The sequence below is a fragment of the Mesoplodon mirus genome, assembly GCF_964341445.2.
Source record: "Mesoplodon mirus genome assembly, chromosome: 17".
Classification (NCBI taxonomy): domain Eukaryota; kingdom Metazoa; phylum Chordata; class Mammalia; order Artiodactyla; family Ziphiidae; genus Mesoplodon; species Mesoplodon mirus.
Genome location: NC_138993.1, coordinates 67185800 through 67208852, shown reverse-complemented (window position 1 = coordinate 67208852; position 23053 = coordinate 67185800). Strand labels below are relative to the sequence as shown.

General features: G+C 41.0%; 1 protein-coding gene across 7 annotated transcripts in view; it reads left to right on the top strand.

Moving 5' to 3' along the window:
• Nucleotides 1-23053, top strand: part of DOCK9 (dedicator of cytokinesis 9) — a 288455-nt gene that overhangs the window by 180240 nt on the left and 85162 nt on the right. For all 7 annotated transcript variants that reach the window (XM_082602533.1, XM_082602537.1, XM_082602535.1 and 4 more), the window contains exons 16-27: nucleotides 6709-6788; nucleotides 6869-7056; nucleotides 7191-7256; nucleotides 8372-8464; nucleotides 9723-9846; nucleotides 10199-10320; nucleotides 14872-14958; nucleotides 15347-15436; nucleotides 16742-16857; nucleotides 17131-17200; nucleotides 18009-18134; nucleotides 18693-18764. In XM_082602533.1, coding sequence (XP_082458659.1) covers nucleotides 6709-6788; nucleotides 6869-7056; nucleotides 7191-7256; nucleotides 8372-8464; nucleotides 9723-9846; nucleotides 10199-10320; nucleotides 14872-14958; nucleotides 15347-15436; nucleotides 16742-16857; nucleotides 17131-17200; nucleotides 18009-18134; nucleotides 18693-18764 — 1234 coding nt within the window. The remainder of the gene's footprint in view (nucleotides 1-6708; nucleotides 6789-6868; nucleotides 7057-7190; nucleotides 7257-8371; nucleotides 8465-9722; nucleotides 9847-10198; nucleotides 10321-14871; nucleotides 14959-15346; nucleotides 15437-16741; nucleotides 16858-17130; nucleotides 17201-18008; nucleotides 18135-18692; nucleotides 18765-23053) is intronic.

Below are 23053 nucleotides of genomic sequence, written 5' to 3'. Positions count from 1 at the left end.
GTTTCCTAGAGCTGCTCTAACAATGCACCACATATTGGGTGGCTTAAAACAACAGAATTCTAGAGGCTAGAAGCCTGAAGTCATGGTGTTGGCAGGACCACGCACCCTCTGAGATCTCTAGGGGAGGATCTGTCCTTGTGTCTTTCATCATCTGGGAGCCCCAGGCATTCTTGGGCTTTTGGCAGCATAACTTCAATCTCTGCCTCCCGTCTTCACACGGCTGTCTTCCTGTGTGTCTCTGTCTATAAATTTCCTTCTTCTTACAGGAACACATCATATTGGATTAGGGCCAACCCTAATGACTTCATCTTAACTTGATTACATCTGTGAAGATCCTGTTTCTAAATAAGGTCACATTCATAGGTACTGGGGGCTAGGACTTCACCATCTTTTCAGGGAACGCAATTCAACCCATGGCAATAGGGCAGAGAGAGGCTGAGTGAGGTGTCCAGCATTGTACAGCTGGTGGCAGTCAGGTGGCTGAGGATCTGAGCCCTTAACCACTGGGCTGTTCTGGTGCTCCACTGTAAGAAGTTCACTGCTGAACCTATGACACGGATTTCCTTTGCTAGGGACGTGGGTGTTACAATTTCTCTGGGAAACTTCTGGGAAGGAGACAGAGCTGAGGGTATTAAAGGACAATGACATGAGAAGAAGAGCCAGGAGCCAGCCAGGAACTAGTCTATACCTTAGGGGCCTTTCCGTGTGATGTTGTTACTTGAAAAAAATGCACTTCAAAGTAACACTATAAGTTTACCTAGAATTCAGAAGGGCTGTTTAGCGTTCTTTAACTTCATTTTCACCTTTATCTTATTTCTCTCTCTCCTGTTTTTTTCAGAATTCTAAATAGAGTCATAATTAACATCTTTCGAAAACCTTTACTTGTTGGTAATGGGTAGTGTATTGTTATACATACTGTGTTGTCCTAGAGTATTGTTAAGTTTTTATTTGATTTTCAGGAAATTTTCAGCCTTGCTTATAGAATAAAAAGTTGATTTTTTAAAAAAAACCTCTAGTCACCTTTAGTTAAATAGATGACAGTTTTCTCTCACTAGCCTACCATGCGATTCTCAACAATCATGATGTAGGTCTGTGTACTCACTTAGGAAGGTGAGCTCACTGTTGGTAAGGAGGGGAAAAGGTATCTATGTGACGTCAATTTTGAAAAGAAAATATTTCATATATTTCTTTTTGTATATAAATGAAGAAATGGATAGGCGAATAGCTAGCTAGATGGAAAGATAGAAGGACATAAAAATCGTCATTTGGGTTATACACCAAATGGTAGTCATGGTTATCTCTGAGGGGTGGGTTTATGGGGGATTTTTCACTTTCCACTTTGTAGCTTTCTATGATTTTCCATGAACTTTTTTTTTTTTAACTAACATTTACCCATATATTCCAACAAAACAGAAAGTGAAGTTTTTTATGTGTGATGGGGGTTGGGAGCCCTGTCTCAGAAGTCACTCCCTAGGCTGGTTAGCTTGAAGCTTCCGCCACAGCGGCTGCTCTTTGGGGGTGGCCCCAGCTGAAGGTCTGGCTTCCTAGGTGGAACCTGGAGGGTGGAACTTCACAGGTTCATCAATCAAAACATGATCCGAGCAGAGAACCTGTGACCAGGCAGCAAAGAGCAAAGCCTCCACTGGTCCCGAGCATAGGGTGGCTTCTCCCTGCACCACAGGCCTTCAGTAGGAAGGGTTTGCTGGGAAGAGTGTGGTCCAGATGGCCAGCGAGAGACTCAGAAACCCGAAAATAGAGAACCAATGCTGTCAGCAGCAGAAAATGCAGTGGCACGAGGAAAGCTGCTGTCCTTTTTCAGTAAGAATCCAAAGAAATTCCAGTGCTTCTTTGTGTGTTTTTCACAGTTGAGTTAGGGGAGTGGAGGATGCCTTTTTTTCATTTTTTAAAAAACCTTAGTGTTGCTCTTTTTCTTTCCTCTTTTTTTTCTTTTTCTTTTTTTTTTTTACAAAAGAATAATCTCATATCAGTGGCTTGGGCACCAGCTTGGATCTAAAGCTATGGTTTCTGCTCCCATGATTGTCTCAAAATGTCATTTAACAATGGATGAGAAAAATGTTCTGAAGCTGCCCTAGTGTCTAGAAAACAGCTGGCAAAGCTCATCAGCCACTTTGCCCCTCTCCCTTGTAGTAATTATCAGAGGAGACATTCCACGATTTAGTAAGAAAATAATTCTGTCAGATAGATGGTATTGCTAACATATGTGCTCCAGGAAGTATCTATCCAAGAAGAGGGACGTGGTTTTTTACATTTGTTTGATTTGCTGATGGCTGTGTCTTGTCTTATTTCTGCAGCGGACCTGAAGGCAAAGTATAAAAATAGAACATTTTCTTTAAAATGCAGACCTTTTTTTAATGCTACCATATTAAGTAGTTTAGGTAATAATACTATAAGGGTTTCTGCATGAGGCTTACATATTTGTGTTTATTTGTACCTCTCTATTCTGTGTACCCAAGTTTGACATTATTATTGTTCGCAGCCTAATCCGTAACTCACTTCTGTGATGGGAGATCTCAGGCGGGTCACTTGACCTCTGTGCTTGAGTGTCCTCTTCTTTTTAAGGGGGGATAATAATAGCCCTGCCTCCTAGAACTGTGGGAATAAGTGAGAATGCCTGTCAGGGTGATTCCTCTCACAGTGAGCACTGGTCTCATCCCCTGTTCCTTCTCAATACGTCTAGAGCCTCCACTTTTCAGTAGACGTTTGTATACAGGCTACGGAAGTAGTTGCCTTCATATATCTTAAATAGTTGACAGTATGTGCTGGATTTTTGGCTTCTTGAGGACGGGAATCAGATCCTGTTTGTCTTCTGTCCACGGTGCCTAGTATATTGCACATTGTAGCATAGCGTAAACACTTGATAGACGCTTATTGAAATTTATCATAGACATAAATTCAGTGGTTTTGTTTAAATAAAAATATCTCAAATTTCTTTCAACCATATATATATTTTTAAGTGACAGAAGAGCTTTTAGGGAATATTTCCTTTCACAAAATGCAGTTAGAAGAGTAGACTCACACCAACAACACACCCAAGCATGTCTGTATTACCAATTGGTCACTTTAATGGGTCAATATAGGAAGTAGGGAAGGGAGGGTCAAGCTCCAGAAACACAAAGGTAAGGACACCAACCCTCTTGGCATGGGATGACTGCTAGTTTGTGATACCATTGCCCTTTCCTCTGGGGGAGTGGTTGAACCAGCAGGAATGTATGGGCAGTGGGAAAAGAAAACCTTTCATTTTCCCAAGAGAGGGAGTTTGAGCCTCACTCTTAAGTTCACATGTAGACAGAAGCAGTTTCCAAATGCCAGACTCCGTACATGCATCTCCATTACACATTTATTTAATCAGTGAAGTTTTAAGATGGGTTTTCATGCTCAAGTAGGTACTAATTTTAGCATTAAAAAAAAACTCCAGGGGCTTCCCTGGTGGCGCAGTGGTTGAGAGTCCACCTGCTGATGCAGGGGACACAGGTTCGTGCCCCGGTCCGGGAAAATCCCACATGCTGTGGAGCGGCCGGGCCCATGAGCCATGGCCACTGAGCCTGCATGTCCAGAGCCTGCGCTCCACAATGGGAGAGGCCACAACAGTCAGAGGCCCGCATACCGCAAAAAAAAAAAAAAAAACTCCAAACTAATTTCAGATATGAGAGAATTCTCTTTGTGCAACACATACCTGCACACACACACACCCCCCGTCACTTTGGAAATGCACATATAAAAGGCAGTAGAATTTTTGATGTGTGTGACGTTTTGATCTCTAATAAGCCAAGTTCAATAAAAATCATAAAGTTTTGAAATAGGTTTAAGATTATGTTTTAAAAAACTGAGTTGGTAGAAACAGCTTCCACAGAGTCCCTGTACTACCTGATACAGAACTAAGCTCAGATCGGTGCTTGCTTGGAAATGAATGGAAATAATGCCGCTACAGAGTAGCAACTAGAAGTAAAAGCTCTCAGTAGAGGGAGGAAACAGAAAAAGAAGTAAGTATAAAGCTCTCAATAGAGGGAGGAAACAGAATAAGAAGTAAGTATAGTTAGACACAGAAGTAAGTAACACATCATAGAAAGAGTTCCAGTGAATGAAGATAATTTAATTAAAATTTGTTTTTTAGAAATCCAAATCTCTTAAACTTATATGGGCATGATGTCATAGTGATGACCAAAAAAAAAAAATCTTGAAGAAGGTATATATTTATCCACAGGTAGAAATAACTAGGAAGGGGTGAATTATAGTATTCTCGAGTACTTATTGTACATTTAAAAGTACCATTTACATTAAACATAATATTTCTGACTCAAGGAAGCAGATACAACTCTGTAGGTGTCTCTAAGATTTTGTCAACACAGAGTTTTATGGTATGTTGCAGAGTTAAGTTGCTCAAATGAAGAGGTGGAGCAAGGCAGTATACGTCAAGAAAATTTATACCTGCATAGAAACCCCCTGGTCTGAGGGATGATGCCCCAAGAGTTTTGGGTAAAGGTGAGGGAGGCTCTGGTGGAGTATCACTGTGGTAGCTAACAGTGCTTGGGAAGCCATTGACAGCTCCCAGGGAATGATTGTCGAAGGCACAGTCTTCCTGCTAGAAGAAAAGGGTATTGTGTTTGTGAACAAATCACACAGTAGCACAGGGACAAAGTATCGGGGTAATGCTGGACGGTACCTGGACATCTTTTGGCCAGCAATCTTTTTAACTGAAGGCAGAATGATGAATATTTGTTGACTTGCTTTCCTGACAGTTATCTCTGTCAGGATTTCAAGGAATTGTTCATTTAAACTCAGTTGTAAACGAAAAACAAGTGGAAATGAGAGGAATCCTGAGAGAAGGTGATTGTGTAAGTTGGAGCTGGTGATGGGCAAAGATGACTATGGTCAATGTGGGCTGTAGTCATATGGAAGCAAGAATTTGGAACTGTTAGGGGCCTCCTGGTTCAGATCCACAGTACCACAAGATATGTTTTAAGTTACATGTGAGATTGCTTAAGACAACAATAATGTCTGAGGAATCTTAAAAACAGGAGTTAGGAACTTTTCAAAACTGGCAACAAAACCAAATGCTGAATCTGTTGGCCACTGAGCTGTGATGTTTCTTGCCAGTGTTCTCAAAGACATAATTAAACAGGTGGCCGATGAAGAACCAGGAGGTAGTGTTCTGTGTTCTAGGAACAAGTCACGTCACGTAGAACAAGTTATCCTAGCCAAGTTTCTGCTTCTCTCTTTTTAATTGGGTTGCCACGCTGGTCCAGCAGAGGAATGCAAAGTGTATATTCTAAGGTGACCAACGGGTCAGAGAAGTGTAGCACATGTGAGAGAGTGGACAGTTGTTCAATGCTGGAGTGACCAGAAACCAGGAGGGGTGATGAGTGGCTAGTATCAGTCTGGCGATGGGCCTCTAGAGGTTTGAGAAGGAGCTGCTGCTTGCAATATTCTGTGCATTATCTTCATCAGTGACTTTTATGAGAATGTAAGGTGCTGTTGAATGTCTTCATGACATAAAGCTGTTAGGCATATCTAATACATTAGATGTTAGAATGTGGATTTAGGAGGGTTTTGATCAACTGGAATGACTCGATCATAGAAAGATAAAATTTCACCAAGACAAAAATCAAATCCTGTTCTGACTTCTAAAAACATAATTGTATAAATACAGGATGGAAACATATAGCATGATAGTGAAGCATTTGAAAAAAAAATTAGGGAGTTTAGGTGCTTGTAAATTTAATGTGCATCACTAGGGTGGTGTGACCGTTTAAAAGTAATAGAATTTTGGCTGCATCAGGAGGGTATATTGTTCAAAACCAGACAGCTGCTCTACCCCACCTGGGCAGACCACACTGGGCCTTATCTAGGCAGTTCTGGGAGCCATGATGTAAAGGGGATGTTCTTACGTGAGAGAAATGGCATCGGAGGGACATGCAAAAGGGCTGAGAATCCAGGACTTCAGGAAGGTGATAGCTGTGTATAGATGGTTAAAAGTGTTACACAGAGAAACATAACTAGGCTCCTTGATGAGTGGAAGCTTCAGAGAAGTGAATTTTACCATGCTGTGACGAAGAGCAATCTGGGTATCGAAACGGCTATGTTGAAGATTTCCATGTCACTAGGAATGGCTGAGGCAGGTCAGGAATGTCACAGAGGACATTCCTGCATTGGATGGAGTCAGACCAAATACAAACACCGGACATTTCACTGAGTACCTTCTTTGTATCTGGCATTTCACTAGACATTGGAGCCTAAGATGGCTTCTGAATTTTCATGATCCTACATGAGCCAAGAATGTATGCTGAGGATGGAGTGGTTCAGGAAAACTTCCGCTATAACATTTTGCTAATATTCTTATCTGGACTTGAGTCCAGCACAGTAGCCACTAGCCACGTGTGACTATCCAGCACTTGAAATACAGCAGGTCCTACTGAGATGAGCTGCAAGTGTAAAATACACACCTGGTTTCGAAGAATTAGAACACACTTTTTATACTCATTACATATTGAGATAATAGTTTTTAAATGTTGGGTTAAATAAAATACTTTTAAAACTAATTTTTACCTGTTTCCTTTTACTTTTTAAAAATGTAGCTATTAGAAAGTTTAAAATTACTTTTATGGCTTGCACTATATTTCTCTAGGAAGTGCTGCTCTAGAATTCAGAGCTAACCTAACCTGTTTGATTTTTCTCTTCTTTCGTTTGTAGACCTGAGAAGATGGCTAAACTCCCTGTGATTTTGGGCAATCTAGACATTACAATTGATAATGTTTCCTCAGACTTTCCTAGTAAGTGTAAGTTCTATATAATAAACAGACAAGTTTTTGTTTGGTTTTTACTGCAATTTGTTTGTTATTAATTTTTTTAGATTATGTCAATTCATCGTACATTCCTACGAAGCAATTTGAAACCTGTACTAAAATGCCAATCACGTTTGAGGTAGAGGAATTTGTGCCCTGCATACCAAAACACACTCAGCCATACACCATCTACAACCACCACCTTTATGTTTATCCTAAGTCCTTGAAATATGACAGTCAAAAGTCTTTTGCCAAGGTGAGTGCAAAGATTGAGGTTTTATTTTTGATACCAAGCTCTCTTAGATTTTGGCTTCTCATGTTCTTTTATAAATATTTACATACTTTGGCTTTTTCTTTTCTTTTTTTTTTATTATTTAACTATCACTGCAGGCCAGAAATATTGCTATTTGCATTGAATTCAAAGATTCAGATGAGGAAGACTCTCAGCCTCTGAAGGTTTGTATTTTATGTGTTCGTAATTTTCCATTTAAAAAATGCAGTTGCCTGATATTGTACAACTAAAGGGATTTAGCACATTTTAATCGACACAGACACAAAATATGTGACATCACAGAATATAACCACATATGCTGAACCTTACAGAATTTGCAATAATTGAGTTCTTGCTCTTAATTGATAATGTCTGTTTTGTTATACTCTTTAGGGAGGGGGTTTTTTTTATACGTGTTCAATTCAGTAAACATATCTGCACCTAACTTGAAAATGTTTATTCTAGTATGTAATAATAATAGTAGATTATTGGTGATGTTTATTGAGTGCTTGTTATATTCCAGGCTCTGCTCGTAGAGCCCTATAGGTAATTAGACTTCTTTAATGCTCATAACAGTCTTTTGAGTTAGGAACTAGTATTATCTGAATTGTTTTTAGATGAGGGAACTAATGCACAGAATTTAAGTGAATTGCTCAGGGCCATACATTAGTGGAACCAGTGTTCAAACCCAGGCATTCTGGCTCCAGAGCCCAAATTCTTTACTGTAACTGTGTGGAAATGACTTTCCAAAAAGGGAAGGAGATAAAGATGCAAAGAATATAATATAGTTTTTGCCCTCAAGAAATTCACAGTTTAGTGGGAAAGGCAGTCATGGAGGAAAAGCTCCTGGCACACAGAAGGTACAGAAATGGTTTTTTTGGATAAAACTGAATAATTAGTATAAAAAATTGCCGAGGGGACACAGGAAGGAATGAATCATTTCTTGAAGGATGCATGAGAGTTTGCTTGCTGTACATGGGAGGGAAGGTCGTTCAGACCGAGGGTTTGTGTCAGCAAAGGCATGGAGGTGAAAGTGAGCAGTGAGCAGGCATTGTCCAGGGCATGGAGGGGTGGGGGAAGGGTGGGGGAGGGAGTGGAGGGGAGGGCTGGGAGATAAGCCAGGGGCGGGTAGGATCTAGGAGTAAGAGGGCTTGTGGGTCTGGAGTCTTGTAAGCAGGAGAAATCCATCAAAGGTGGCTTAGTTTATGCTGTAGGAATGCTGCTTTCTTTAGAACACATCTGAGTTTAATTTCTTTATTAATTGAAGACTGGTGTCTCCCTTTGCTAATTCTTATTTTAGTGCATTTATGGCAGACCTGGTGGGCCAGTATTCACAAGAAGCGCCTTTGCTGCAGTTTTACACCATCACCAAAACCCAGAATTTTATGATGAGGTAAGTGAGGTTTTCAAGAGAAAACCCAGTTTAACCAGTTTTAAGGAAAACTCCACTTTCTTTGCTTAGTAAACCAGAATTCAAGAGAAGCTGCATACTGAAATTACAGTAATAGAACTAAATGTTGAAATATTTATTTTACATAATTTTTCTAATTATAAAAGTAACATTTATTATAAAAAATAAGAACTTGGAAAATGCAGATAATATAGAAAAGAAAAAGTCAAAATTCCTCCCGTATCACTACCACAATTAATATTTCCGTTCAAGTGCATACTTAAGTATAGTTAAATACTTGTTGGACCTGAGAATCTTCCTTTCTTATTTTTGGGTTTCCTTATGTAGAATTACAATGCAGTTCGTTAAAACTACTATGTGAATCCTACTTTTAAATGTTTAAACCTGGTTTTTCATTATTCCTTGGTTGTGTTAAGTTAATGAAGTGGTTTCTGTCATGAGTTTTCCAGTTCTCTCTAGAGTTGAAATACCAACTCTCCTGTTTTTTGGTCAGTGAATGTTTTGAGTCCATTCAGGCTGCTGTAACAAAATACCACCCACTGGGTGGCTTGTAAACAGCAGATATTAATTGCTCACGGTTCTGGAGGCTGGAAGTCTAGGATTGGGGTGCCAGTATGGTTGGGTGAGGGCCACCTCCCGGGTCACAGACTTCTCAGTTGTGTCCTCCCCTGGCAGGAAGGGCCGGGGAGCTCTATAGGATCCCTTACAAGAGCACTAATCCCATTTAGGAGGGCTCCATCCTCATGCCCTAATCACCCCAAAGGCTCCACCTACTAATACCATCACCTTTGGAGCTAGGGTTTCAACATATGCATTTGTGGGGGACACAAACATTTAGACCAGTACAGTGTATTAAGGATCCATTTCTTCCTTAGCACAACTTTACAGCCTCAGCTCTCTCTCTTTTTTTTTTTTTTTTTTTTTTTGCGGTACACGGGCCTCTCACTGTTGTGGCCTCTCCCGTTGTGGAGCACAGGCTCCGGATGCGCAGGCTCAGCAGCCATGGCTCACGGGCGCAGCCGCTCCGCTGCATGTGGGATCTTCCCGGACCAGGGCACGAACCCATGTCCCCTGCATCGGCAGGCAGACTCTCAACCACTGCGCCACCAGGGAAGCCCAGCCTCAGCTCTCTTTAACTGCAAACGTTAAATCAGTTTAGAGAGCAAATACACGTTTGTACATGGGTGACACGTTGTTGTTTTGGAATATAAAAAAGATTGTTATTTTGTCTTCCTTGCAGATTAAAATAGAATTGCCCACCCAGCTACATGAAAAGCACCACTTGCTGTTCACATTCTTCCATGTCAGCTGTGATAATTCAAGCAAAGGAAGCACAAAGAAGAAGGATGTTGTTGAAACACAAGGTTTGAATTTCATTATTCCTTTGATTGTTCACAACTTACACATTAGGTTCTTAAATTGTGTTTTGATTCTGAATTTGCATCCTTTTGTGAAGGCGTTTTTAGATGACGTTTGTAAGGGTAGCATGTCCGGCTTACATACATCCATTTTATAGGAGATAATTTTAGAATTCTAATCCCAAAGAGGCCAGCGTACATTATAGACGCTGTTCTGCAGAGACTGTATTCAGGGTCTTTTCAGTTTCTTACTCTGATTGGTATTAACAGTTCTTAAAGCTCAGGCAATTTAGTAACATGGCTGTCTTCATACATTTTCCTACACTTACGGTGATTTTTTTGTTCTTTATTTCAACAGTTGGATATTCCTGGCTTCCTCTCCTGAAAGATGGAAGGGTGGTGACTAGCGAGCAGCACATCCCTGTCTCAGCCAATCTCCCATCCGGCTACCTCGGCTACCAGGAGCTTGGGATGGGCAGGGTACAGCACTTTAAGATTGGTTGATCGCAATTCCTTCAGAAAGCATTAAAGATCAGCTAAAACAACAGTAACACACAACAGCATGCAGTATTTTTGCCAGTCCCACATTTTGGTTTTAGTTATTCATTTTCAAGTAAACTTAGGCCACTGGACGGCAGTGCTGTTAACAGTTAGTACAATCTGTCATTACAGTTTGGTTTTAGGTATTCATTTCCAAGTAAACTTAGGCCACTGGACGGCAGTGCTGTTAACAGTTAGTACAATCTGTCATTACAGTTTGGTTTTAGTTATTCATTTTCAAGTACACTTAGGCCACTGGACGGCAGTGCTGTTAACAGTTAGTACAATCTGTCATTACAGTTTGGTTTTAGTTATTCATTTTCAAGTACACTTAGGCCACTGGACGGCAGTGCTGTTCACAGTTGGTACAATCTGTAATTACAGTTTGGTTTTAGTTGTTCATTTTCAAGTAAACTTAGGCCACTGGACGGCAGTGCTGTTAACAGTTAGTACAATCTGTAATTACAGTTGGGTTTTAGTTATTCATTTTCAAGTAAACTTAGGCCACTGGACGGCAGTGCTGTTCACAGTTAGTACAATCTGTAATGACAGTTTGGTTTTAGTTATTCATTTTCAAGTAAACTTAGGCCACTGGACGGCAGTGCTGTTAACAGTTAGTACAATCTGTAATGACAGTTGGGTTTTAGTTATTCATTTTCAAGTAAACTTAGGCCACTGGACGGCAGTGCTGTTCACAGTTAGTACAATCTGTAATGACAGTTGGGTTTTAGTTATTCATTTTCAAGTAAACTTAGGCCACTGGACGGCAGTGCTGTTCACAGTTAGTACAATCTGTAATGACAGTTGGGTTTTAGTTATTCATTTTCAAGTAAACTTAGGCCACTGGACGGCAGTGCTGTGAACAGTTAGTACAATCTGTAATTGCAGTTTGGTTTTAGTTATTCATTTTCAAGTAAACTCAGGCCACTGGACGGCAGTGCTGTTAACAGTTGGTACAATCTGTAATTACAGTTGGGTTTTAGTTGTTCATTTTCAAGTAAACTTAGGCCACTGGACGGCAGTGCTGTTAACAGTTAGTACAATCTGTAATTACAGTTTGGTTTTAGTTATTCATTTTCAAGTACACTTAGGCCACTGGACGGCAGCGCTGTTCACAGTTGGTACAATCTGTAATTACAGTTGGGTTTTAGTTATTCATTTTCAAGTAAACTTAGGCCACTGGACGGCAGCGCTGTTCACAGTTGGTACAATCTGTAATTACAGTTGGGTTTTAGTTATTCATTTTCAAGTAAACTTAGGCCACTGGACGGCAGTGCTGTTCACAGTTAGTACAATCTGTAATGACAGTTGGGTTTTAGTTATTCATTTTCAAGTAAACTTAGGCCACTGGACGGCAGTGCTGTTCACAGTTAGTACAATCTGTAATTGCAGTTTGGTTTTAGTTATTCATTTTCAAGTAAACTCAGGCCACTGGACGGCAGTGCTGTTAACAGTTGGTACAATCTGTAATTACAGTTTGGTTTTAGTTGTTCATTTTCAAGTAAACTTAGGCCACTGGACGGCAGTGCTGTGAACAGTTAGTACAATCTGTAATGAAAGTTGGGTTTTAGTTATTCATTTTCAAGTACACTTAGGCCACTGGACGGCAGCGCTGTTCACAGTTGGTACAATCTGTAATTACAGTTGGGTTTTAGTTATTCATTTTCAAGTACACTTAGGCCACTGGACGGCAGCGCTGTTCACAGTTGGTACAATCTGTAATGACAGTTGGGTTTTAGTTATTCATTTTCAAGTAAACTTAGGCCACTGGACGGCAGTGCTGTTCACAGTTGGTACAATCTGTAATTACAGTTGGGTTTTAGTTATTCATTTTCAAGTAAACTTAGGCCACTGGACGGCAGTGCTGTTAACAGTTAGTACAATCTGTAATGACAGTTTGGTTTTAGTTATTCATTTTCAAGTAAACTTAGGCCACTGGACGGCAGTGCTGTTAACAGTTAGTACAATCTGTAATTACAGTTTGGTTTTAGTTATTCATTTTCAAGTACACTTAGGCCACTGGACGGCAGTGCTGTTCACAGTTGGTACAATCTGTAATTACAGTTGGGTTTTAGTTATTCATTTTCAAGTAAACTTAGGCCACTGGACGGCAGCGCTGTTCACAGTTGGTACAATCTGTAATGACAGTTGGGTTTTAGTTATTCATTTTCAAGTAAACTTAGGCCACTGGACGGCAGTGCTGTTCACAGTTGGTACAATCTGTAATTACAGTTGGGTTTTAGTTATTCATTTTCAAGTAAACTTAGGCCACTGGACGGCAGTGCTGTTCACAGTTGGTACAATCTGTAATTACAGTTGGGTTTTAGTTATTCATTTTCAAGTAAACTTAGGCCACTGGACGGCAGTGCTGTTCACAGTTAGTACAATCTGTCATTACAGTTGGGTTTTAGTTATTCATTTTCAAGTAAACGTAGGCCACTGGACGGCAGTGCTGTTCACAGTTAGTACAATCTGTAATTACAGTTGGGTTTTAGTTATTCATTTTCAAGTACACTTAGGCCACTGGACGGCAGTGCTGTTCACAGTTGGTACAATCTGTAATTACAGTTGGGTTTTAGTTATTCCTTTTCAAGTAAACTCAGGCCACTGGACGGCAGTGCTGTTCACAGTTGGTACAATCTGTCATTACAGTTTGGTTTTAGGTATTCATTGTCAAGTACACTTAGGCCACTGGACGGCAGTGCTGTTCACAGTTGGTACAATCTGTCATTACAGTTTGGTTTTAGTTATTCATTTTCAAGTAAACTTAGGCCACTGGACGGCAGTGCTGTTCACAGTTGGTACAATCTGTAATTACAGTTGGGTTTTAGTTATTCATTGTCAAGTACACTTAGGCCACTGGACGGCAGTGCTGTTCACAGTTGGTACAATCTGTCATTACAGTTGGGTTTTAGTTATTCATTTTCAAGTAAACTTAGGCCACTGGACGGCAGTGCTGTTCACAGTTGGTACAATCTGTAATTACAGTTGGGTTTTAGTTATTCATTGTCAAGTACACTTAGGCCACTGGACGGCAGTGCTGTTAACAGTTAGTACAATCTGTAATGACAGTTGGGTTTTAGTTATTCATTTTCAAGTAAACTTAGGCCACTGGACGGCAGTGCTGTTCACAGTTAGTACAACCTGTAATGACAGTTGGGTTTTAGTTATTCATTTTCAAGTAAACTTAGGCCACTGGACGGCAGCGCTGTTCACAGTTGGTACAATCTGTAATGACAGTTGGGTTTTAGTTATTCATTTTCAAGTAAACTTAGGCCACTGGACGGCAGTGCTGTTCACAGTTGGTACAATCTGTAATTACAGTTGGGTTTTAGTTATTCATTTTCAAGTACACTTAGGCCTCTGGACGGCAGTGCTGTTCACAGTTGGTACAATCTGTAATTACAGTTGGGTTTTAGTTATTCCTTTTCAAGTAAACTTAGGCCACTGGACGGCAGTGCTGTTCACAGTTGGTACAATCTGTAATTACAGTTGGGTTTTAGTTATTCCTTTTCAAGTACACTTAGGCCACTGGACGGCAGTGCTGTTCACAGTTAGTACAACCTGTAATGACAGTTTGGGGCATTTTGTAAGCCCTGAACTAGCCGTGCTTCAGCAGGGAGATGGAAACTCGGAGGTACTGTATGGGGTGGAAGTTTGTCTCTGAAAACTAGCCGTGCTCAAATAAAGATAGGTTCTTAGAGTCACGCAAATGGTTAGGAATTGTCTTCCAACTTGCTGTGAGTCTAGTAAGCAAATCTCTCACTCACATGGTAGTCCACTCTGATACGTTTCTGACTCATTAGAGCTTGAATTTTCTCAGATTTCTCTAATTGGTTGGTTGGTTTTATATTCTTTTTAGCCATCTTAAATGTTATAGACTTCAGTTTTATAACATGCTTAGTTAAGATCTGTTCTGTCTCATTGTGAATGGCTTTTAATATCTCTCTGCATTTAAATAGTGCCAAATTTGGGCCCATGTTATGAACAAATAGTTAAAATATTCCAAAATAAGGGTAAATCATGTAACATTCAGTTATTATTCCTAGTCTGAACATGAGAAAAACAGAGGTTTCAGAAATAAAACTAAACACAAACAGATGATGGACCCTTTGCCTGTGCCAGGAATACTTACTATCCTATTTACTTTATCTGGTACCTTATGCCATGACTTTCAGAACCCTGAACTCAAGTTCGGTTAAGTCATTGGTAAAATTGGGAGTCTTTCCCTCTCAAATGGACAGTAATTCATACAGCTGCATGTACACAGAAAAGATAGCTTAGAATATCCAGTAAGAAGAGCATTGTACTTGGGAGAAGGAAGTAGGCAGAAATTAGTACTGGTTACATTCCTGCTGTGAGCCAGGCATAAATATCAAGTTACTGAGGCTGTCTGGCCTTCAGCACCTCATCAGTACCTTCACTGAAGATGACGTTTGAAGCTAATGTCACTAATCTGTTGGGATGTTTCTTCCCTCCATATTTTTTCAGCATTATGGTCCAGAAATTAAATGGGTAGATGGAAGCAAGCCACTGCTGAAAGTTTCAACTCATCTGGTTTCCACAGTGTATACTCAGGTAAGTGCTGTGCCATTAAAATTAGCAGTGATTGCTTTGTGAATGAGTTTGCATGATTTTTTGGCAAAATAAAATCCTAATTGATACATTACATAGATATATTTTCACTCTATAAGTCCTTTTTTGAAGAAAGAAAGTGCAGATAAGGTGCTCTCATATAAGGATATAAATGAATAGTACAAGTAACGTTTCTCAACAGTTTTTTGTTGGAGGATCTTTGCAATCTTTTTTTAAATTTATTTTTATTTTTATCTCTTTGATGCTTTCATTATTATATGATGTTTTGTAGTCTAAATAAAACATACATGCTGCAAGAAGCAAATACTTCTGTTTCCACAGCAGATACGCTAATAAGCTTTCACTTTCTTTTCTTCTTTTATCTCCCCAGGATCAGCACTTACATAATTTTTTCCAGTACTGTCAGAAAACCGAATCCGGAGCCCAAGCCTTAGGGAGTGAACTTGTAAAATACCTTAAGGTATCAGATAGCTTTCTTAGTAACCCCTTTTTAATGAGTGTAGAGGAGGTTGGGTTTTTTATTCGGTGGTGAGTGTTCTTCTTACCCCTTGGAAATCTTATAAGGCTGCTCTTAGCGAGATGCCCTCACACTGATGGCATCTGTATGGTTTTAGATAGTGGGAAGAAGTGGACTCGGAAATAATACCACTGTGATCTTCATTCCAGCCCCACGTATCCTTTTCTCAGGCTGGACCTAAAACACATTATTCCGCATAGAAAACCACCCACTTAGAGGCCCTCCCTGTGAGTGCTCACTGGGCACAGAGCACAGTCACAGGCACATAAAAAGCAGTGACTTTAGTCCCACTGTTAAGTAACTTCTTATTCATTGTAGGGGACAACATAAACTTGGTGAATGCATGCTAGGTGGGCAAAAAACCCAGAAATGGTGCACATAACCAACTCCAGCTTTGGGCAGGCTGGGGGGCTCCTGGAGTCATGGCACAGGGAGAGCAGGAGGGTTGGTCTAGGGGAGTTTCACCCAGAACGTGATTCTAGGGGAGCATTTCGAAAAAGGGCATTCTAAGCATGGGGACAAAATAGAAGAAATGTGAGAAGTGGAGTTTGTTTGATTTAAGCAAGGAAAATGGAGTGGGGATTCTGAAATTACTGCTCCAGGTCCCCTTTCAGCTACGTCATAAGAGCCATGTGACTTGAATAAGAGCCTTTTATTCATTCTCTTTTGCTGCTGTAACAAATTACTACAAAATGGTGGCTTAAAACAACACAAATTTGTTTTCTTACACTTGCTGTAGGTCAGAGATCTGACACGGGTCTCACTGGGCTAAAACCAGGGTGTTATTAACAGGGCTGAGTTCCTTTCTGGAAACTCTAGGGGTGAATCTATTTCCTGTCCTTTTCCAGCTCCTGAAGGCTGCACTTACTCCTTGGCTTGTGGCCCCTTCCTCCATCTCAAAGCCAACAATGTTGCATCTCTGAGCATTCTTTCCCCCACTCTCCTGCCTCCCTCTTCCACTTTTAAGGATGCTTGTGATTACTTCGGGCTCACCTGGATAGTCCAGCAGAGTCCCCTGTCTCAAGGCCAGCTAATCTGATTAGCAGCCTTAATCCCCCTTTGCCATGTAACACATTCATAGGTTCTGGGGTTTAGGACATGGACATCTTTGTCCATTAGTCTGCCTGCCACTGTCTCCATTTGTTTAAGGTGGATTTCTTCCATCCTTATTTGGAACTAAGTGGAAACTTCTTGGGGTTGGTCTACGTTTAAAAAGGTAACATGAACTTTGCCATTCCACGTCTGTAGAGCCTGCACGCGATGGAAGGTCACGTGATGATCGCCTTCTTGCCCACCATCCTAAACCAGCTATTCCGTGTCCTCACCCGAGCAACCCAGGAGGAAGTCGCCGTCAACGTGACACGGTGAGAGAGGCAGAGAGGGGTGGATACTCTTCTTCCCTTTCAGTCTGTCCGCATCTGGAGCACAGTCATACGTGTCTGGGATGCGAGTATGTGTTGAACAGTATAGTTAGGACATTTCTTTTGATGCCATATGCGGGGACCCCATCTGATTCCTTGTTTCCTCGTTTCCTGCGGTGCCAGTAGCACCATCACTCTGCTGCTGCCGTGATGATAATGAAATGTTTCCATTTTCACGTTACTGTTCATGGCTTTATTCATTCCTGTGCTGTGTAGGGTCATTATTCATGTGGTTGCCCAGTGCCATGAGGAAGGATTGGAGAGCCACTTGAGGTCATATGTTAAGGTATGTAAACGAAACTGCCCCGGTCATTTAAATGTGTGGCTCTCCAATTTTCCTTCTGAGGACTTACTTTTCTTTAATCTAGTCATTTGGGGATGTATCTGGGATGAAACTTAACACCTCTGCTTTATCTTCTGTGCCTGTAGCTGGTGCCTGCACCTGAACGCGGGGAAGTCCAAAGAGGGGCAGCCATTCCTTTATTTACTTAATTGCATTCTTTCAGCTACATTTCGTCCTTTAATGGGTTTTGCAAATAATGTGACCCAAATGACATAGAAATTTAAAGATGGGAAGGTTAGCTGTGGGCACCATCAAATTAGAAGACTATGAAGGAAAGTAAAAGATGCTGTTAGGATAAATATCAACAAGCTCATCATTTACATACAATATTCCGTGAACATGATGGCCTTTACTGTTCTAAAAAGTTACACGTGTTCTATTTAACCTGTGACACCTCTGTGAATTATAGTTACGTATTAGTTTAAAAAGTAAAATTGGGGTGCTTTAGGGAATCAGTTCCTGAGTGTCACGTGACACGTTGCTTAAAGTCCTTGGGAGGCGGAGTTCTGGGCTGGAGGACCCACCAGCTGAGTCAGGTGATTCACATGTTTGGATGGGCTCCCTGAAGACACCCTGGGCTCCCTCTTCCTGTCACATGACAACCACCCTTCCCACCTTCCGTTTCCACACCTTCCTCTCCCACCCATGCAGTTGTATCTCAGTCCCTGATCTCCATCCTTTGGAGCCTTTCCAGCTTTCAGCCCAACTTGGAGAACCAGTGCATTAAAATATCCTTCCCTTTTCTTCAAAGTATGCTTATAAGGCTGAGCCGTATATTGCTTCTGAATACAAGACGGTGCATGAAGAGCTGACCAAATCCATGACCACAATTCTCAAGCCTTCCGCCGATTTCCTCACCAGCAACAAACTACTTAAGGTATGTCAGGAGGGCCAGTGTGGCTCTGTGGTATTGAAACTGAAGAAAATTCAGACTTCATGGCCTGATCGATTTCACCCTCTTTGTGTGCTTTTGGAGACAATCACCACCTCCTAAAACGGGGTAACAGAGTTAGTTCTTCAGTACCCTCTTTGCTGCTTGTACTTGTGCTCCTAACAGAGCCGCAAGGTATTACTGTATTCAAAGTTTCACAGTCATTATATTCAAACCGTTGGAGGACACTGAGTTAGAGACTATAAAGGCAAGTGTCCACGGGTGGGACCCAACCGAGAGGAAAGGCCAGTGCGAATGAGCTGGCACCTCTGGTTGGCTGTGCCGTGCTGAGTGTCTGCTGAGTGTACGGCATTGTTTACTGTTGGACGCGTGGAAGCGGGTGCATCTGCCTTGCACCTCTGCTCAGACAGCCATTCGCCAAGAGGCTCAGCTATGTTTTCAGGTCACACTTGCTTCATGTCAGTGACATTGTCAGCCTAAGGGAGTAAATGTCTCACCTTCTGATTTGTTGTTTTCCTTACTGGATTCTTTTGTTTCTTTCAGTATTCGTGGTTTTTCTTTGAAGTTTTGATCAAATCCATGGCTCAGCATTTGATAGAGAACTCCAAAGTTAAGGTATGTCACTTCCTCTCAGGGCTTGCCTGGCAGTTCTTATGGGAAATTCTCTTTCATTGTGTTTGTAGCTAACACTTATTATTGCTTTCTATGTTCGGTCACAGTACTGTTCTAGGGGCTTTCCAAGTAGTAAGTCATTTTAGCTTTATAACAACCCTATGGGGGAAGTACTAGTCTTATAGTTTTATAGATGAAGAAGCTGAGACCAGAGTGCTTGAGTTACCTGCCCAGGATCACCCTGCAATGAATGGAAGGAGCCAGGCTTTGGGCCAGTCTAGCTCCAGAGCCCACACTCGTGGAGCTCTGTGTTATTAAATCCAGAGAAAAATACGTCTTTTCCTTTGACTAGCTTAGAAATCTTCACATCTGTTGAAAAGGGAGTAGCAGTTTAAGCGTTCATTTCAAATGTAACTACCCAGTGTTTGTTAAGTGTCTTAAACATAGTAGAGATTTCTCAGGAACTTAGATGGGAAAGTCTGGTATGACCACATATCCTCTATGGCCAATTAGTGGACTCTGAGACAACTCCGTCTCCCCCGACGCCTCCTCCCCATGGTGCCTGGGTGTGTGTGACCCTCTGGGTCCCCATGCTGTCCCCTGGTTCCCACTGGTCTCTGCCATGAGATGAACAGACTCTGGCCTGATGCCCCCGCTGGCTGGCTGAGGCTCAGTGTAGATAAATATTTATGGAATTCCAATGCAGTAAACCCAGGTGACTGCGCGCAGAATTGCTTCTGAGACTCTCAGAGTCCCGGAGTTGCTGTATGACTGGATTCTTACTGTGTCGTGGCTGTACAGAAGCGGGATGTTGGTGACTGTGGCCGGGAGCAGCAGGCGCTCATGCGGGGAGCAGGGGTCCTGGGACCCAGCAGCCTCCTCAATGCACGTGGGAAGGAGGGCGGAGCCCCAGGGAGGGAGGCTCAACACCTAGGTCCCCTGGACAAAGGATCTGGATGGAGAGGAAGCCTGGGGAAAGGCTGGTGGATTTTGTCAGGTGGAAGGCTGGTGGTTCAGAACCTAAAGCTGTGCTTTTCTTCTAGTAGAGCTGGAGCCTGATCGGGAGGTTTCCTTTCTTTTCTTTTTTCTTTTAAATCCAATTTTAGTGCACAGGGAGATGCCAGATGGAGGTGGGCCCTGCCTTCCACAGAGTAGCGCACCATCTAAATCTTGCCAGCACAGCCTGCCAAGGGAAAAATCTAGCAGATTGTCTCCTTGGCAGTGTGCAGCTAAACAGGCATGCACACACACACACACATCATGTTATTTTACTTTTCTGTTAAAAATGCCCCGTACAGGACAGGCTCTAGGCCTGTCGGCGTCTGCTGGGGCTGCCATCACCAGTACTGTACACCGGGGGACTTCAACAACAGGAGTTGATTTCCTTGTGACTCTGGAGGCTAGATGTCTTGAGATCAAGGTGTCTGTAGGGTTGGTTTCTCAGGAGGCCTCTCTCCTTGGCTTGTGGGTGGCCTTCTTCTCCCTGTGTCCTCACACGGTCTTCCCTCTGTGTGTGTCTGCGTCCTAATCTCTTCTTAATCCTGCTGGATTAAGGCTCATCTTGATGGCCCCATTTTAACTTAATTTCCTCTGAAGACCCTATCTCCAAATGCACTTACATTCTGAGGTAGGGTTAGGACTTTAATATACGAATTTTGGGGGGAGGTTGGGAACAGGGACACAATTCAGTTCATAACTGAACTGCTGGATTTTTCATCATTTTTGTCTTTAAATAAATGGAATCACTTCAGACAGATTAGTAAACCTGGTTATATTTTTAAAAATAACTGATGTGTTCAGAAAGTATTCATTGAGCCCTTATTATATGACAGGCTCAGAGGTTACACGGCTAAATGTAGTATGATTTGTGCCTTCATGGAGTTCACGTGGGAAAGTGTGCAGTTAGACCACGGGAGCCATGTTCAAGGGGGTAAGGACACTTCTGAAACATTCCTGAGAAGTATATTTATTTAGTTGTTTATTTTTGAATTTTATTTTATTTTTTATACAGCAGGTTCTTTAGTTATCTATTTTATACATATTAGTGTATACATGTCAATCCCAATCTCCCAGTTCATCCCACCACCACCACCTGCCCCCCAACGTTGCCCCCTTGGTGTCCATGTTTGTTCTCTACATCTGTGTCTCTATTTCTGCCTTGAAAACCAGTTCATCTGTACCATTTTTCTAGATTCCACATGTACGCGTTAATATAGGATATTTGTTTTTCTCTTTCTAACTTAATTCACTCTGTATGACAGTATCTAGGTCCATCCACGTCTCTATAAATGACCCAGTTTCATTCCTTTTTATACCTGTCTAATATTCCATTGTATATATATACCACATCTTCTTTATCCATTCCTTTGTCGATGGGCACTTAGGTTGCTTCCATGTCCTGGCTATTGTAAATAGTGCTTCAGTGAACATTGGGGTGCATGTGTCTTTTTGAATTATGGTTTTCTCAGGGTATATGCCCAGTAGTGGGATTGCTCGGTCATATGGTAATTCTATTTTTAGTTTTGTGACGAACTTCCATACTGTTCTCCATAGTGGCTGTATCAATTTATATTTCCACCAACAGTGCAGGAGGGTTCCCTTTTCTCCACACTCTCTCCAGCATTTGTTGTTTGCAGATTTTCTGATGATGCCCATTCTAACTGGTGTGAGGTGATACCTCATTGTAGTTTTGATTTGCATTTCTCTTATAATTAGTGATGTTGAGCAGCTTTTCATGTGCTTCTTGGCCATCTGTATGTCTTCTTTGGAGAAATGTCTATTTAGGTCTTCTGCCCATTTTTGGATTGGGTTGTTTGTTTTTTTAATATTGAGCTGTATGAGCTGTTTATGTATTTTGGAAATTAATCCTTTGTCTGTTGATTCATTTGCAAATATTTTCTCCCATCCTGAGGGTTGTCTTTTCATCTTATTTATAGTTTCCTTTGCTTTGCAAAAGCTTTTAAATTTCATTAGGTCCCATTTGTTTATTTTTCTTTTTGTTTTCATTACTCTAGGAGGTGGATCAGAAAAGATCTTGCTGTGATTTATGTCAAAGAGCGTTCTTCCTGTGTTTTCCTCTAAGAGTTTTATAGTGTCAGGTCTTACATTTAGATCTTTAATCCATTTTTAGTTTATTTTTGTGTATGGTGTTAGGGAGTGTTCTAATTTCATTCTTTTACATGTAGCTGTCCAGTTTTCCCATCACCACTTATTGAAGAGACTGTGTTTTCTCCATTGTATATCCTTGCCTCCTTTGTCATAGAATAGTTGATCATAGGTGCATGGGTTTATCTCTGGGTTTTCTATCCTGTTCCTTTGATCTATATTTCTGTTTTTGTGCCAGTACCATATTGTCTTGATTACTGTAGCTTTGTAGTGTAGTCTGAAGTCAGAGAGTCTGATTCTTCCAACTCTGTTTTTTTCCCTCAAGATTGCTTTGGCTATTTGGGGTCTTTTGCATCTCCATACAACTTTTAAGATTTTTTGTTCTAGTTCTGTAAAAAAATGCCATTGGTAATTTGATAGGGATTGCATTGAATCTGTATATTGCTTTGGGCAATATTGATTCTTCCAATCCAAGAGCATGGTATATCTCTCCATCTGTTTGTGACATCTTTGATTTCTTTCCTCAGTGTCTTTTAGTTTTCTGAGTACAGGTCTTTTACCTCCTTAGGTAGGTTTATTCCTAGGTATTTTATTCTTTTTGTCACAATGGTGAATGGGATTGTTTTCTTAATTTCTCTTTCTGATCTTTCGTTGTTAGTGTATAGGAATGCAAGAGATTTCTGTGCATTAATATTGTGTCCTGCAACTTTACCAAATTCATTGATTAACTCTAGTAGTTTTCTGGTGGCATCTTTAGGATTCTCTATGTATAGTATCATGTCATCTGCAAACAGTGACAGTTTTACTTCTTCTTTTCCAATTTGAATTCCTTTTATTTCTTTTTCTTCTCTGATTGCCGTGGCTAGCACTTCCAAAACTATGTTGAATAATAGTGGCGAGAGTGAACATCATTGTCTTATTGCTGATCTTAGGGGAAATGCATTCAGTTTTTCCCCATTGAGAGTGATGTTGGCTGTGGGTTTGTTGTATACGGCCTTTTAGGTAGGTTCTCTCCATGCCCACTTTCTGGAGAGTTTTTATCATAAATGGGTGTTGAATTTTGTCAAAAGCTTTTTCTGCATGTATTGAGATGATCATATGGTTTTTATTCTTCAATTTGTTAATACGGTGTATCACGTTGATTGATTTGCGTATATTGAAGAATCCTTGCATTCCTGGGATAAATC